The 15,000-nt window shown below is 38.8% G+C and overlaps 1 protein-coding gene across 7 annotated transcripts in view; it reads left to right on the forward strand.

The window, feature by feature from the left end:
• Positions 1-15,000, forward strand: part of LOC135102892 (uncharacterized) — a 245,360-nt gene that overhangs the window by 10,449 nt on the left and 219,911 nt on the right. For all 7 annotated transcript variants that reach the window (XM_064008512.1, XM_064008509.1, XM_064008515.1 and 4 more), the window contains exon 2: positions 10,847-10,948. Coding sequence is in view for 6 of the 7 variants with exons in the window: in XM_064008509.1 (XP_063864579.1) it covers positions 10,861-10,948 (88 nt within the window). In the remaining variant the exon portion in view is untranslated. The remainder of the gene's footprint in view (positions 1-10,846; positions 10,949-15,000) is intronic.

A 15,000-nucleotide genomic window follows, 5' to 3' on the forward strand; every position in this document is an offset into this window, starting at 1 on the left:
GACTCAGTCTCACACTGAACGAGGAGGGACTCTCATCTTAATGCTTGCTTAGGACTAACTCTTATCTTCTTCAGCTAAAGTTCAGTAATATGATAAAAAATGTTACCTGCAACCAATGAAAGGATCTTGTATAATTATCTGATTCATCAAAAAATGTGTTGGTTATTTTGTTTACTTATCTAATGGCGTGATTCTTTAGAAAACATGCCAGTTATTTACTTTCTGGGTCAGCGTTATGAACCCGGAATCTCTCCAAAATTTGCTTCATTTCCTCACACTTCTTGCCATTCTCATATCCAGGTACATAAACACACACTGTTCTGTTTATAATAATAATGATAATAATAATAATAGTAATAATAATAATATAATTATAAAATTATTAATCCGTGTAATGGCAGTTTCAATATCACCTTGCTATGAAGCACGTTACCAACGCTTTTCGGAAATGCTATTAATAACAAAATACGATACCTTTCTATTATTACTTTTGTTTCAAAGAAATTTTAATTTTATAAATTTTCGAATGATTTTCTCGAATAAATCATGACAGACGTTGGAATTATTTGTTAGCTAAGAGGTTCTTTCTTACTTTTTTTTACTTTTATTTATTTATTTTTTTATTTGCAGAATGACGTTATGATTGTCTTTCTCCGTTCAGGAGTATTTTATCTTAAAATGATCCTTTATGAAGTAGTAATGTTACTGGATATTTCAACTGAACGCAACATCCTTTGAACACCCTCCATTGTTATCATGACCACCAGAATTTTTTGGGAAACGTTTTGCTCATCAGCAAGTGAACTCTATCACATTTTCTGTACGGTAAAACGCATGGGCACCTGTCTCATTTTAGAGACCTTGATTTTCCGTACCCAGAAAGTGAGAGGCAGAGTTGCTGGTGTCTTGAGGCAGTAGCCAAGATTGCATCCTGCTGGTGCAAGATAATCTTTTCGTTTAATTAATGCTAATTGGTTAGTATTTTTACAGTTGGCCATTGCCCTCTTTCTTATAAACCTGTAGCTTGAAATTTGGAATAATGATGGTCTATAGTAAAACTACAGTGTGCCCCTCATTTTTTTTTTTTTTTTCATGAGGATGCTAACAGTCCAAATCATTCTAAATATTGATAATAATAATAAGAAAAAACAACTGCATATTAGGTAGGTAAAAGTGACACCTGATTCCCACATCAATTGTGACGGTATGTGTAAGGCAAGACATTACATTGTCATTAATTTCATTGCTTCATTACTTACTCTTGAATAGTCAGTGTTCATTTATCTTCTATGTCGCTATGACTTTTATCTATGACAGACAGGGGATCTTCATCTCAGCAACTCAGGTAACTAGTGTGTGTGTGTGTGTGTGTGTGTGTGTGTGTGTGTAATTTTGCTTTAATATATTTTTTATATCACACAACCACATTTTCTTCTTTACACAGCGGTGTCACGGGCTTCATTATGAGTCTTGGACTGCCGCAAAATTTTGATATTGTCATTTAGACTTCATTTCGCTTTTTATTGTGATGTCATGTTCTAAACTTATTGAAGTGACCGAATGTAATTAAATGAATAGCCGTTGTATATTGAACAAAGAAACAAGAATTATAAATAGGCTTATGATGTTAGTTATTGATTATACATGCTACACCAACCTAATTACTGACATTTCCAAGAAGAACCTCTAACTAGGCGGTTCCCTTACATACGAGATCCAGCTTTAGTGTTCTGCGTCATTTATCGCGAATATACTTTTCCTGGGCCTCTTATTAAATTTAAATCTGACAAGGAGGTAAAGTGGCCTGCCTCTACCATGTCACCAAAGCTCTGTGCTGCCGCGCCACAGGGAGGATAGTGCTCAGGCTCCACTGGCAGTATTATTAAGGCTTCACAAGTAAGAAATCAGCATAACACGTCTTTTGGTAGCAACATTTTTAGAAAGATAAGGAGAAAATTTTCATTCTGTAAATGAGTTAGCTCCGCCATCTGCGGGAAAGAGCAGCCAGTGTTCCGCTGGCTGGGAACCCTTCTTGGCCTACTATTCACAAACATGTTTACTTTGCAAGACGCACAGTCTTAATTAGAAGAGCCTACAAAAGAGCACCTACGCACAATGGCTCCCAGCACGTAATTATTCTCTGCGAACACGAACAGTCATCGCCCTGCGCGACCAGATCCAAGCTACCTAAACCCTCAGGACCCAGCCTCCCCTCCCCCAACCAAATGCCCTCCACAAACACACACCTTCCCACCCAGCACACAGACCAACCCGCTTCACCCCAAGCCTCTCTCAAACTCTCCCATTCGCCATCCATCACAGCCCTTAGTTTGCCTACACCTCTCAGCCTGTGTGCACCCTCAGTATACAACTTCCCGCCCCATCAGAGTCGTCCAAGACCACTCCGCACACTACTTGGCGCCCACCCATGTCTATTACAGGATGCACTGTGAGGCGTCCACACACGCACAAACATATAGGATACACCATCAGATGCCCCCACGCAGCCTTATATAGGATGCGCCCTCAGACTCACTCACTTCATGATTACGTATGCTCCTCTTTCAGCACGTGTTTTATGAAGACTGTGTTTCTCGAACTTTCCATGCACTGCATCATGCGCCTCGTTCCCTCCGCTCCCTCCTTCCCAGTTCACTGCCACCGAATATTGATTGTAACAATGAAGCAGTATGGTACTTTCATAATGTTTTGGCCATAGGTATATCATAGTGCAAGTCTGTGATATAAGAATGAACATTTGCCATGGTTTTATATTATTTCTAAGTAGTACAGTATTCTGTGAAAGAGTGAACTGGAGAGAGAGAGAGAGAGAGAGAGAGAGAGAGAGAGAGAGAGAGAGAGAGAGAGAGAGAGAGAGAAATACACAGAATAATAGTAGTAGTTGTAGTGGTAGTAGTAGTAGTAGTAGTAGTAGTAGTAGTAGTAGTAGTAGTATGGACAGTTCTTATTATCGATGTTGCTGCTGGTGCTATTATTATTCCCTCTGTTGTGAAATCTGTTGGTACACCACTCGGTTAAAGTGGCAATCACATGTAGGATAAATGGCTTTCATATGAGTGACATGATGATTGCGCACTATGTCCAACGCTCATCCTCTTCTTCACCGGCAGTAGAAACATCCTGAGCACTACCACCACCACAACCACTACCACAACCAACAATAACAATAATAACATCACCACTGCCACCACCACCACCACCAACACCACCACCACCACCACCACCAACACCACCACCACCACCACCAACAACAACAACAACAACAACAACAATAACAACAACTGTAACAACAACACAATAACAACAACAGCATCAACAACAACAACAAGAACGACAACGACGACGACAGCAGCAGACCACAACAACAAGGCCACCGGGACGCGGCTGGCGAGTGCAAGGTTCAGGCTTACGTGCGCTGCCTCACGTCGCAAGCTATTAGCCGTTTTCCGTGTTTAAGTGTGTATTTTGGTGCCACTCATATAACCGCTTATCTTACCTCAGATTGCCTCCCTAACAAAGTGGTGCCCCAAGAGTTAATAACATGGAGCTTAATTAAGAGGTACCAATATAACCTAACATTGCCAATTACCACACGCAAACACAAGAGGTGCTCTCCGTGTAGATTGCGAGTATGATGACGTATATAGCGTCATATAAGCGAAACAAGGAACCAAACAAAAGTACGATAGTAATAATATCATTACCACCATGGGCGATACCACCACCACTGCTACCACCACCGCCGCCGCTACCACCACCGCCGCCGCTACCACCACAGCCGCCACTACCACCTGTGATGGATAGTGCGGTGTGATCTGGCTCAATTTATGGTCGAGGGAGTGCCGGAAGCTGCCGCGGGAACCGACCTTCCGCCACCAGGGGACCGCGAAGCCTTGGTTTGTGGGTACGGACTGGAACGTGGCGGTAAAGCAGATGAGGGGAACGCTGATAAACTTACCTAAAACAATAAGGAGGAAGTTTACGTTTGTGAAGCAGTCGACAAGGTTCATGGGAGAAGAGATCTATAACTCACTTTTCTCTCAGTTGGTAGGGAGGAGTGGTATGGGAGGGATAAAGGAGAGAGAGCATAAAAAAGAAAGAAAAAAAAGAAAGAGGCCAATTTTTCACAGCCGCTCAGATAGGGCGAGGCCTGGACCAGCGGAGGGCAAAGGCCGGGTCTTACCAAAGCTAGGATAAAAAAAAATAAAAACGAATTACACAATCCCTGCTCTCCACCATCATCGTTGTTTGTTTTTCTTTGGTTCTTTGTGTGTGTGCGCGCGCGCGTGTTTTGTTATCGTTGTTATTTCCCTCCGAAATTATGACGGTAATAATAATGCATAAAGTCAGCAAGATTCCTGTGTCAGCGTGATGATAAATGGTGACACTTTTGGAGTGCATATCTTTGTCTGGGTGTACGAACACGTGCATGCTCACAGGTGACATTATTTTCCGTTATGTCATATGCATAATTGTTTTCAAATGTATGTTAATTTTTGCATCCATTACGCTCTCATTAAGGAATTAGGCTTTGTATTTTTATGTGAGTTATTTTCTTTGTGCTGCTGCTCTTTTCTGATGCTGTGTGTGTGTGTGTGTGTGTGTGTGTGTGTGTGTGTGTGTGTGTGTGTGCTGTTGTTGCTGCTATTGCTTTACAACAACTGCTAAAAACATAATCATGCCACGTTCATTAGTGCTTTTACCTACGTTATCACCCTCTTCATCATTAGTTATCACCATCGTCATCATTTTTGTTGTTAATATGATGATCGTAGTCGTCGCACTCACTCATTATTGCCGTCACCATTATCATAACCGTCATCACAGAAGTTCCCATCATCACTGTGGGCATGACTCTTCGGCTTTGTGGTCTTTGTCGTGTTAGTCTGTAAACAATCCATGACCCGGTTCTGGGAATAAGCAGACAGACAGGTGGACGTGAAGCAGATAGACAGGTATCAAGGCTGCATTAAAATCGCATATTATAATTTTAATTAGAAAGGTATTCTTCATGATTTGCTTGATGAATCATAATTTTAATGATCATAATGCGAATGATAATTATGGTTCATTATGCGAGTGGTAATGATGATGATGGTGGTGGTGGTGGTGATGATACTGTTGTCAGTAATGGTAACTGTAATATTATTAATATAATAATAATGATAATAATAATAATAATAATAATAATAATAATAATAATAATAATAATAATAATGCTAATGATGATGATGATGATGATGATGATAATAATAATAATAATAATAATAATAATAATAATAATAATAATAAAAGCAACAAAAATGATGATGATGATGATGATGACAATGATAATAATAATAATAATAATAATAATAATTATAATAATAATAATAATAATAATCATAATAAAAATAATCATAATAATGATAATAAAAAGCAACAGTAATGATGGTGATGATGATGCTGGTGATGATAATAATAATAATAACAGTAACAATAACAATAACACACACACACACACACACACACACACACACACACACACGCTGTTGTTGAGTCTCCCCTTAATGAGAACAATTTCACTGATTCCTGATGCAAATTTCTGGCTCGTGTGCAATGTTTACGTATTTGGGTTTGTTTTGCCATGAAGATGCTTTCCACACGTATATTGTGCACCATAACAGTAATGCACGGGGCTGGAGTATCACTAGTCATTAGTTTGAGATATATATGCAATAAAAGTTAAATGAATGGGAGTGGGTAAAAGTGAATTGCAGGAAAAGAACGTTTATGCAATATTTTATGGAGTCTATAAAATTTTCGTATGGCATTGACTCATAGTAATAATTTTTACTTTCCGTATACTGAGGTGATTTTCACACAGGCTTTAGCCCTGTGAATATTACGTATATCATCTCTTCAAACTTAATGAAATGTTCTCGTGCAAGTCTATAGTAGGTACGTATTTTGAAAAACCCCAACGGGAGTAAAATAACTAATTGAATAGTTTAAACTTTCTCATTAGGATTATAAGAAAAAGATCACAAGACACTGTTATTTTGAAGTATTAGCTTAATTCTAAGACGCAAGAAACAGCAGGGAAGGTTGACTACGTGACGTTCTCCAGTTTCGGTGATCTGCATCTTACTCTTCCTGAAGTGTTATTACGAATGATATATTACGAGCATGAGCGAAAATAAGAATTAAAGAGTATCTAGACAATACCGTACTTTATTAACTGCTATCATCGGCGAGGCAGCAAACAGGTCGTAAGGCATGTATAACTTTAATGATCCAGAGAAAGTGAACCAACACTTTTAGTTTCTTCGGGGGCTCAAAGGATATCGCGGGGCCAAAACAAGTCTTAGCGAGGCGGCGGGTTCACGCGAGGTTAAGTACTTGTGTTGCTGTTGTTGTTGCTGGTGGTGGTGGTGGTGGTGGTGGTGGTGTATCATCTATTGTCTGTTTAGATCTGTACCTGCTTTATCGATAACATCGATTTATATTTGTATTTATCCGTATTTATCCGCAGTTTTGTATTCCAGTTAAATTTTGGCATATAAAACTACTGGTGGTATCAATTTGCGCGGAGTAAGGACAGGAGAGTAATGGACTTGGCAATCTGTGCGCTGAGTAAAGCTGGGCAGAGCAACACTGACAGGGCTTGCATTTCGGCAGTGTGTTGTTAGTCTGCCGGTGACTCGGATCATCTACTTGAATATCAGCCGCCTTATCTTTAAAGGAAATGTTATGGGTCTAGTTGAGCTGTTTGCCAAGTTTTTTTTTTTTTTTTTTATCTTTTTCGTTTTTAACTTTAATACAATTTCTACGCCTATACAGCCACAACTTTTTTTCACTATTATATCATCGCCTTTGAAGTGCGCTGCCTCTGAAATCTTTACCAACACGAACTTTATTAACCAGACATGATAAAATAAAGGCAATCATATGGCTTTTTTCTTCTCTCTCTTAAATAGTGAGATCGAATGTACGTATTGTACAAAAGTACGATGCCTTTGTGTTCTGCCGCACTGCTGGCGAGCTCGCGCAAGTCCTCTGTTAAAATTACAATAGACTTTTTTTCACTTACGGTCTGGTGCACATAAGTTTATTTTGCTAAACACTAAATGTCTTTTAATTTAGTAATACTTTAGAGCTTTTCTTGAGTTTTATAAAAGTCTAGGTAAAACTTGTATCTTAATATTTTGTGAGGGACATGAGATCCAGATTATGTCAGCATATAGAGCAACAACAAGAACAACAGCAACAACAACAATAATGATAATAGTAATGATAACGATGATGATGATGATAATAACAATAATAATAATAATAATAATAATAATAATAATAATAATAATAATAATAACAGTAACAATAAATCGAAATAAACGCTTTGAATGTAGTAAGTACTTAGTTGGATGCATTGAAATTATTAAAAACTAAATAACAGCTGTGAACGACTTTTTGTTTATGGTCACGTGCACATCATAACACCCTTGGTAGGACATTTTTTTCCATCGGCTCCACTCTCCAGCTTTTGCCTCAGCGGCGAGGAACCCCCAACAGACCACCCTGAGCGACCGAAGAGCGTGAATGTGGTCATGTTTTACCTCTTATCCCTCTGCCCTCTTCCCTGTCAGCCCCTCGCATCCACCTTTTCCTTGTCCTGCCCCCTTCTGTTCCTTCTTAGCCAACGCTCTTCTGATGCTTCTCTTCCCGCGCCATCCTCGCCCGTGCTTCTTTCCTTTCTTTCTCTTCTGTGTTCTAACCTTCTGCACCCTCCATTTATCATTATTATCGTTATTATTTTCTTCGTTCTTCTACTACTATATCTACTACTGCTATTGCTGCTGTTGCTGTTACTGCTGCTGCTTCTACCACCACTACTACTACTACTACTACTACTACTACTACTACTACTACTACTACTACTACTACTACTACTACTACTACTACCACTACTACTAACATTATCATTGCCATTATTGTCATTCATTATTATTATTATTATTATTAGTAGTATTATTAGTAGTAGTAGTAGTAGTAGTAGTAGTAGTTGTTGTAGTAGTAGCAGCAGCATTACAGGTAGTAGTAGTAATATTGACATAGCACTTTCCATGGTCATGCTTTGTTGAAGGTTTCGGTCACTGACTGCTGCTGCTCGCTTCTCATCAACCACAAGCTGCTAATGAAAAGCTGACGAACCAAATTAAGTACATTAATTAAAGACAGGGACTGTATTATTACCCAGCTTGGAAATTAATGAATAGCTTAATTGGCTTCGGTAATTAACAAGGGTCCGTTTTATTCTACTGCGGTCTCCCCATTCTCTCTCTCTCTCTCTCTCTCTCTCTCTCTCTCTCTCTCTCTCTCTCTCTCTCTCTCTCTCTCTCTCTCGCTTTCGCTGTGTGTGTGTGTGTGTGTGTGTGTGTGTGTGTGTGTGTGTGTGTGTGTGTGTGTGTGTGTGTGATCAGCTATGATCAGTCAAAGTTCCTAAAGAAATTTCCTATCCTCCTACGCGAAACATGGGATGGTGCCAGTCCTTGGTAAGTTCACCCCGCAAACTTCTTCATCTCGGCTTTTCACCTTTGGCCTGTGAAGCGCAAGCAACAGATGGGAGTCTCCTTGGAACACCCGTTATACCCCATTTGACTGGCTGACGGTGTGTGTGTGTGTGTGTGTCTACAATGTCACGTGCACGCCCTCAATCTCTAGTGTGGAGTGATGGTGGTTGCCCCGGCTCGTGTTGGTGTGTTGGTTCAGGAACGCGGGTTTCGTGCTAGTGTTTATAGTGCCACTTCGTGAATACCTAGCCAGCCAACTTCCTGTGCCTGTCTCCGCCTTTGTTGATCTGCCTTCCTGTGTGCACGTGTTTGTTTTTGTAGTCATTCATTCTTCCTTTCTTTTGTCTGCCTCGCTCTTTGTATGTTTCTCTTTCAATACGCTTGCGCCTCGTTTGCTGTTCATTTTGTCCTCCTCCTCCTCCTCCTTATCCTTCTCTCTCTCTCTCTCTCTCTCTCTCTCTCTCTCTCTCTCTCTCTCTCTCTCTCTCTCTCTCTCTCTCTCTCTCTCTGTTTGTGTTCCTATCTCTGTCTTTGTTTTCTTTCCTTGTCTCATAGTCCTCCAGTACGTAAATAAGCATGTCACACGCTCACGAAGATTCTCTCTCTCTCTCTCTCTCTCTCTCTCTCTCTCTCTCTCTCTCTCTCTCTCTCTCTCTCTCTCTCTCTCTCGCACTATATCTGAGAAAAGTCCGTGATAATACATAGAATGACCGGCAAACGACTGAAGAAGACGGAGTGGAGTACAAGGGAGTGCGTTACAATACTGAATGCATGTTGGTAGAAACACTTCTGAAGAAAAGAGATGCAGATCGTCAAACGGATATGGGGAAAAGAAGAGAAAACATGATAAATGAAGGGAAGAGAGAGAGAGAGAGAGAGAGAGAGAGAGAGAGAGAGAGAGAGAGAGAGAGAGAGAGAGAGAGAGAGAGAGAGGACGTGGGTTGTGAGGGAGGATATTGCAGGACGGTGGAAGAAGTAAGAGAGGGAGTGAAGGAAGGAGTGTGAGGGGGAAGAGTGAAGCCTTTGAAGAGGGAGGGAGGGAGAGAGGTGGAAGGAAGCAGGCGATGATGGTGGAGGCTGGAAAAGGAGAGAGAGAGAGAGAGAGAGAGAGAGAGAGAGAGAGAGAGAGAGAGAGAGAGAGAGAGAGAGAGAGAGAGAGAGAGAGAGAGAGAGAGACCGATCGACCAAATAAATGACAGACAGACTGTCAGACACAGACAGACAGACACAGACATACATAGACATACATATAGACAGGCAGACACACACACACACACACACACACACACACACACACACACACACACACACACACACACACACACACACACACACACAGGGGGGGAGAGAGAGAGAGAGAGAGAGAGAGAGAGAGAGAGAGAGAGAGAGAGAGAGAGAGAGAGAGAGAGAGAGAGAGAGAGAGAGAGAGAGAGAGAGGCCACCTTTTCCACAAGCGGGTCACAAAAAGCTGTAGTTGGGTTTTTACTTCAGCCATAGAAATATCCAAAGTTTCATATTTTGTTGTTTCATGAACACTTTCTTTACGATTACAGTACGCTGGTCTTCATTGTCACCGGCGCATCAACAGACTGATGCGTTATCACATATTGGCATATACATATGTGTTGCTTTCATTTACCTTTCTGCCTCCCATAATATCACTGACCTTATTTTCATCATTGCATAATTATAATTCACATATTTCCGAAAGCTCTCGGAAAAAAAAAGCCCAGCTTCTGATTGACATCAGCACTGGCACGTTGCACATTTTTGTATGACTCCACCAATATTCGAAAAGTGCTCGTGATTTTATGGACTATTTTATGTCTAGTTTTCACAGTATTTGGCGGGTCGTCACTGTGGCTTCGTTGGCTCTTTTATGATCTTGCTTTGTGTTGCGTCTGCCACCAGTGCTGGCGTCGCAGGGAATCTCGCTTCTTATCAAAAGAGAAAAATCGAGTTTTGTTTATCACATCCTTGGGCTCGTTATAGACTGAGACAAGACAAAGTTTATCTTTTTCCATTCATTAGCCACCTGACAAGCGGACGGGCAGCCTATCACTCGCAATAGTTTCAAGTTTTCCATTCTGTTTCGTCATAGAGACCTTCGTACTTTGCCAAATTCCTTCGTTCATTGTTTATAGTTTATTAAGATGGATACAGACAGATAGAGAAGAGGTGTGTGTGTGTGTGTGTGTGTCCGAGTGTGTGTGTGTGTGTGTCCATCCGTCCTATCATAAGTCCGAATTTACTTCACAGCTCATCATTTCTTTCAGAAAAAGAAAGAGCGATGTCTCAAGATGTGTTGAGTCACCGCTGCCATCGAATTGGCCTTCTCTCCCCTGACCTTCCATTTTTCCAGCGCGTCCTGTCATCTGGTGAGTTTGTGAGCCATTTGGCGTGTGACCTGTTTGTTGTATGTGAGCAGCGACCATTCCCAGTCCCAGATGTGCTCCTCTATTATCGGACGTGCCTCTCTCCCTTCCCCCTCACTCACAGAGCTCAGCAGATAAGCTGCTTGTGTCAGATTGTGAAGGTTTCCACGGCCGATAGGAGAGAGAGAGAGAGAGAGAGAGAGAGAGAGAGAGAGAGAGAGAGAGAGAGAGAGAGAGAGAGAGAGAGACAGGTGGGGGGGATGGAGGGGGTGTGCGAGTAAAGAGACAGATAGTGAAGAGCTGACACAAATCATTTTTCTTTTCAGTTACAGACTAAGAATAAGTAATATAATAAACAGTGAAACTGTTTATTATATTATATATATATAATATGATATCACTGAACTATTGAGTGTACAATAAGATTTGATTGTATCATTTCTGTCTTTAGTCTAACACTTCCTATGTATAGGATGTGATGCGAATCTACCTGAAGATTTATTTTTGGTCCTTGTTTTATTGCTCATATCAGTCGTGGCTCACGCCTACCTACCGCAGCGCTATTCCAGAGGTATTTCTCCACAATTTGTTCTTGTATCAGGGATATACAAAGAACTTGCGAAAACTAAAATCAGAGATTTAAAAGGATTTTCCTATTTGCGAAATTCCTAGAGTAAGAGAATACTGTTCAGAGATGTGAAATATCTCTTCGTGTGTTCCTATTCATACGTTAAACATTATCTGTGAATAAATGTATTTATGATATCTTTAATTTCCTAACGTTATTTTTAATACTTTAAAAGACTGACCTTCATAAATTGTTGGCATAATCGTCGATCATCCAAGGCTTACAGATCGTGCAGTAGTGACGCCTCTGCCCTGTATAGTTTGGCCGGCTAGTCACCACACTACTAAGTATAATGTGAAAGTTTCTATAGGTTATGGAGTAGGTTACGGTCAGGTCACAGGAATTTCTTCTATATAATCAGGGGTTCAAAGTTTGTTGAAATCCGTAACAGCGCAAGAAAATAATTATGAAAATACATTAAGGTGAGTGTTGCTCACAAGCATCGCCCCCATTCCTGTATTGAAGCCTGGGCTGGGGTCATGGCGTGCACCTTCCAGGTTTTGCAGGGTGTTTTTCGAAGAACCTCAGTTATGCTGTGCGAAGCTTATAATTATATCTATAATCCTGCCATGGATTTGAATGCTGACCAGGACTCTCAGAATTTGATCGTGAAACTCTTGTACCGCTATAATCGTCCTTTGAAATTCAGGGCAGTGAAAATAAAGCAAGTTGCACGGAGATACAAAAGGGAGAGAGTAAGAAGCAAATTTTGTATTAGGCTTAACAACAACTCAAAAGTACTCTTAGGCGAAAATGTTTAAGGTGTCTAGAATATCATGATTGTGAGAATGCCCAGCAGGGAAAACTTTATCTCTAATGAACTTCTGGCCTTCGCGGACCGGTTAACAAATGACTACAGAAGCAATAACTTAGAAATTTAACTGGTTACCTAGACGATGTTGCTGCTTGATTGAATACCTAATTTAAAGAAATGGACGAATACGCGGCGGGAAATATTCAGACCGCGCCACCGTGGCTTGTCTTTCATCTTTAATGGAGATGTTGGACTCACTAGATAGACGATTTTCTCTCTCTCTCTCTCTCTCTCTCTCTCTCTCTCTCTCTCTCTCTCTCTCTCTCTCTCTCTCTCTCTCTCTCTCTCTCTCTCATTCATATCTGGAGTTCCCGCTCTATTGAGCACAGTTAATTGATTTTAATGGGACGAACTGATGTTAAATCAATATAAACAAATAAATGAATTATATATATATATATATATATATATATATATATATATATATATATATATATATATATATATATATATATATATATATATATATATATATATATATATATATATATATATATATATATATATATATATATATATATATATATATATATATATATATATATATATATATATATATATATATATATATATATATATATATATATATATATATATATATATATATATATATATATATATATATATATATATATATATATATATATATATATATATATATATATATATATATATATATATATATATATATATATATATATATATATATATATATATATATACATATATGTATATATATATACATATATGTATATATATATACATATATGTATATATATATACATATATGTATATATATATATATATATATATATATATATATATATATATATATATATATATATATATATATATATATATATATATATATATATATATATATATATATATATATATATATATGTATATATATATATGTGTGTGTGTGTGTAACACACACACACACACACACACACACACACACACACACACACACACACACACATACACACGTAGGTGTGATTTTTTACGTTAGGGAATGGTGGTGATTAGCTGTTTGTATTCTGCAGCGGACGTGGAGTTACAGGGTTTTGTTTTCTGAAACGTAAAATAGATCTCAGGAAAGGGTTCTGTTTCTTCCCTCGGTACTGAATATCGCGAAGGCTCGGGTGAGTGGCCGAATCGCAAGGGGTGTCGTAAATCCTGCTTTGGAACCCTCGTAAAGCCTGGGCCTCACTCTGCCATATGATCCCGCAGCTTACCAACGGAGAAGATAAAACTGTCAAGCTGTCATTGCCTAATAGATTCAAAAACTGTATGTGAAATTAATTTCGAGAGGTAATTTTGATTTTTCGTAAAAGTTATAACCCTCTCCACATTCACAACTTCAAGTTAACTTAAATGACACAACTTATATGACCTGGGGGCGCGTTGCCTCTTGTCCACGCTCACGAACAGACTTTAGTCATTTCGGGATTTCATAAATATATATATATATATATATATATATATATATATATATATATATATATATATATATATATATATATATATATATATATATATATATATATATATATATATATATATATATATATATATATATATATATATATATATATATATATATATATATATATTTTTTTTTTTTTTTTTTTTTTTTTTTTTTTTTTTTTTATTTGCACCATGTGTATATTAAATTTTCCGACTTGTCTGTGTCTGGAGATATGATTCTACATGAAGCTGTACTTTTTTTATTTTTCCGTCTTGTTTATGTCTTGAATTTCGTTCATTTTATTAGAGCAATCAATCTTCAACATACATGGAAACATACACGAATGAATGCACGCACACACGTGCCCTTGCATGCAACTCCCCTCCAGTGTGATGGCTCGCTGCGCTTACTCCTTTCCGCCTTTCTGTCCATGTCGATTCCACCCCACATGGAAAGAAACTGAATGAAAAATACCAGTCCATAAAGCTGTATTTAAAATGGAGAGGCCAGTACGGCTGGACTGTTATTGGTGGTGTAAAAAGAGGCGGAAAGAGTGCGTCATGTTAGGAGAGCCGTGAGAAACGAAGACAATTACTGGCGCCACCCTAAATACAAGAATTGCCCGCCGCATGTTCAAGAAACTAAGACAAGGGTGATGGGACAAGAGAGTGTGATCTATTACATGGCGTCAATTGGTCTCGACGAGACGCATTGCAGTCATTAGCCCACACACACAACGCTACAAGCACGGCAAAACATGGCACAGTTAAACATTCTGCTTACGTTTCCTTAAGTAATTATACTTGTTGAAATTAGAAAATAAAGGCGTTGACGGAGAACATTACTGCGATTATTAACAGAGGAGGGATTGGGAGTGCGGTACATTGTATTCAAAACTCGTGATGTTCTATCTTTTTGAATAAGCTCGTGTTTAAATCCACACAGTCTTGGGTATAGAAAATAGTCGTTTTACAAAACCACAAATTATATTAAAAAGACGTGGCATTGTAGCATATTTTCTACAGGAAAATATAAAATAAAGTAAAAGGAAACAAACATTAAGTATCTTTTGTTGGGCGTCATTTATGACGTCACTGCTCCACATGCTTCAGAAAATTTGTCATGGCATGGGTGGGGCA

This window comes from Scylla paramamosain, chromosome 8, assembly GCF_035594125.1.
Source record: "Scylla paramamosain isolate STU-SP2022 chromosome 8, ASM3559412v1, whole genome shotgun sequence".
Lineage (NCBI taxonomy): Eukaryota > Metazoa > Arthropoda > Malacostraca > Decapoda > Portunidae > Scylla > Scylla paramamosain.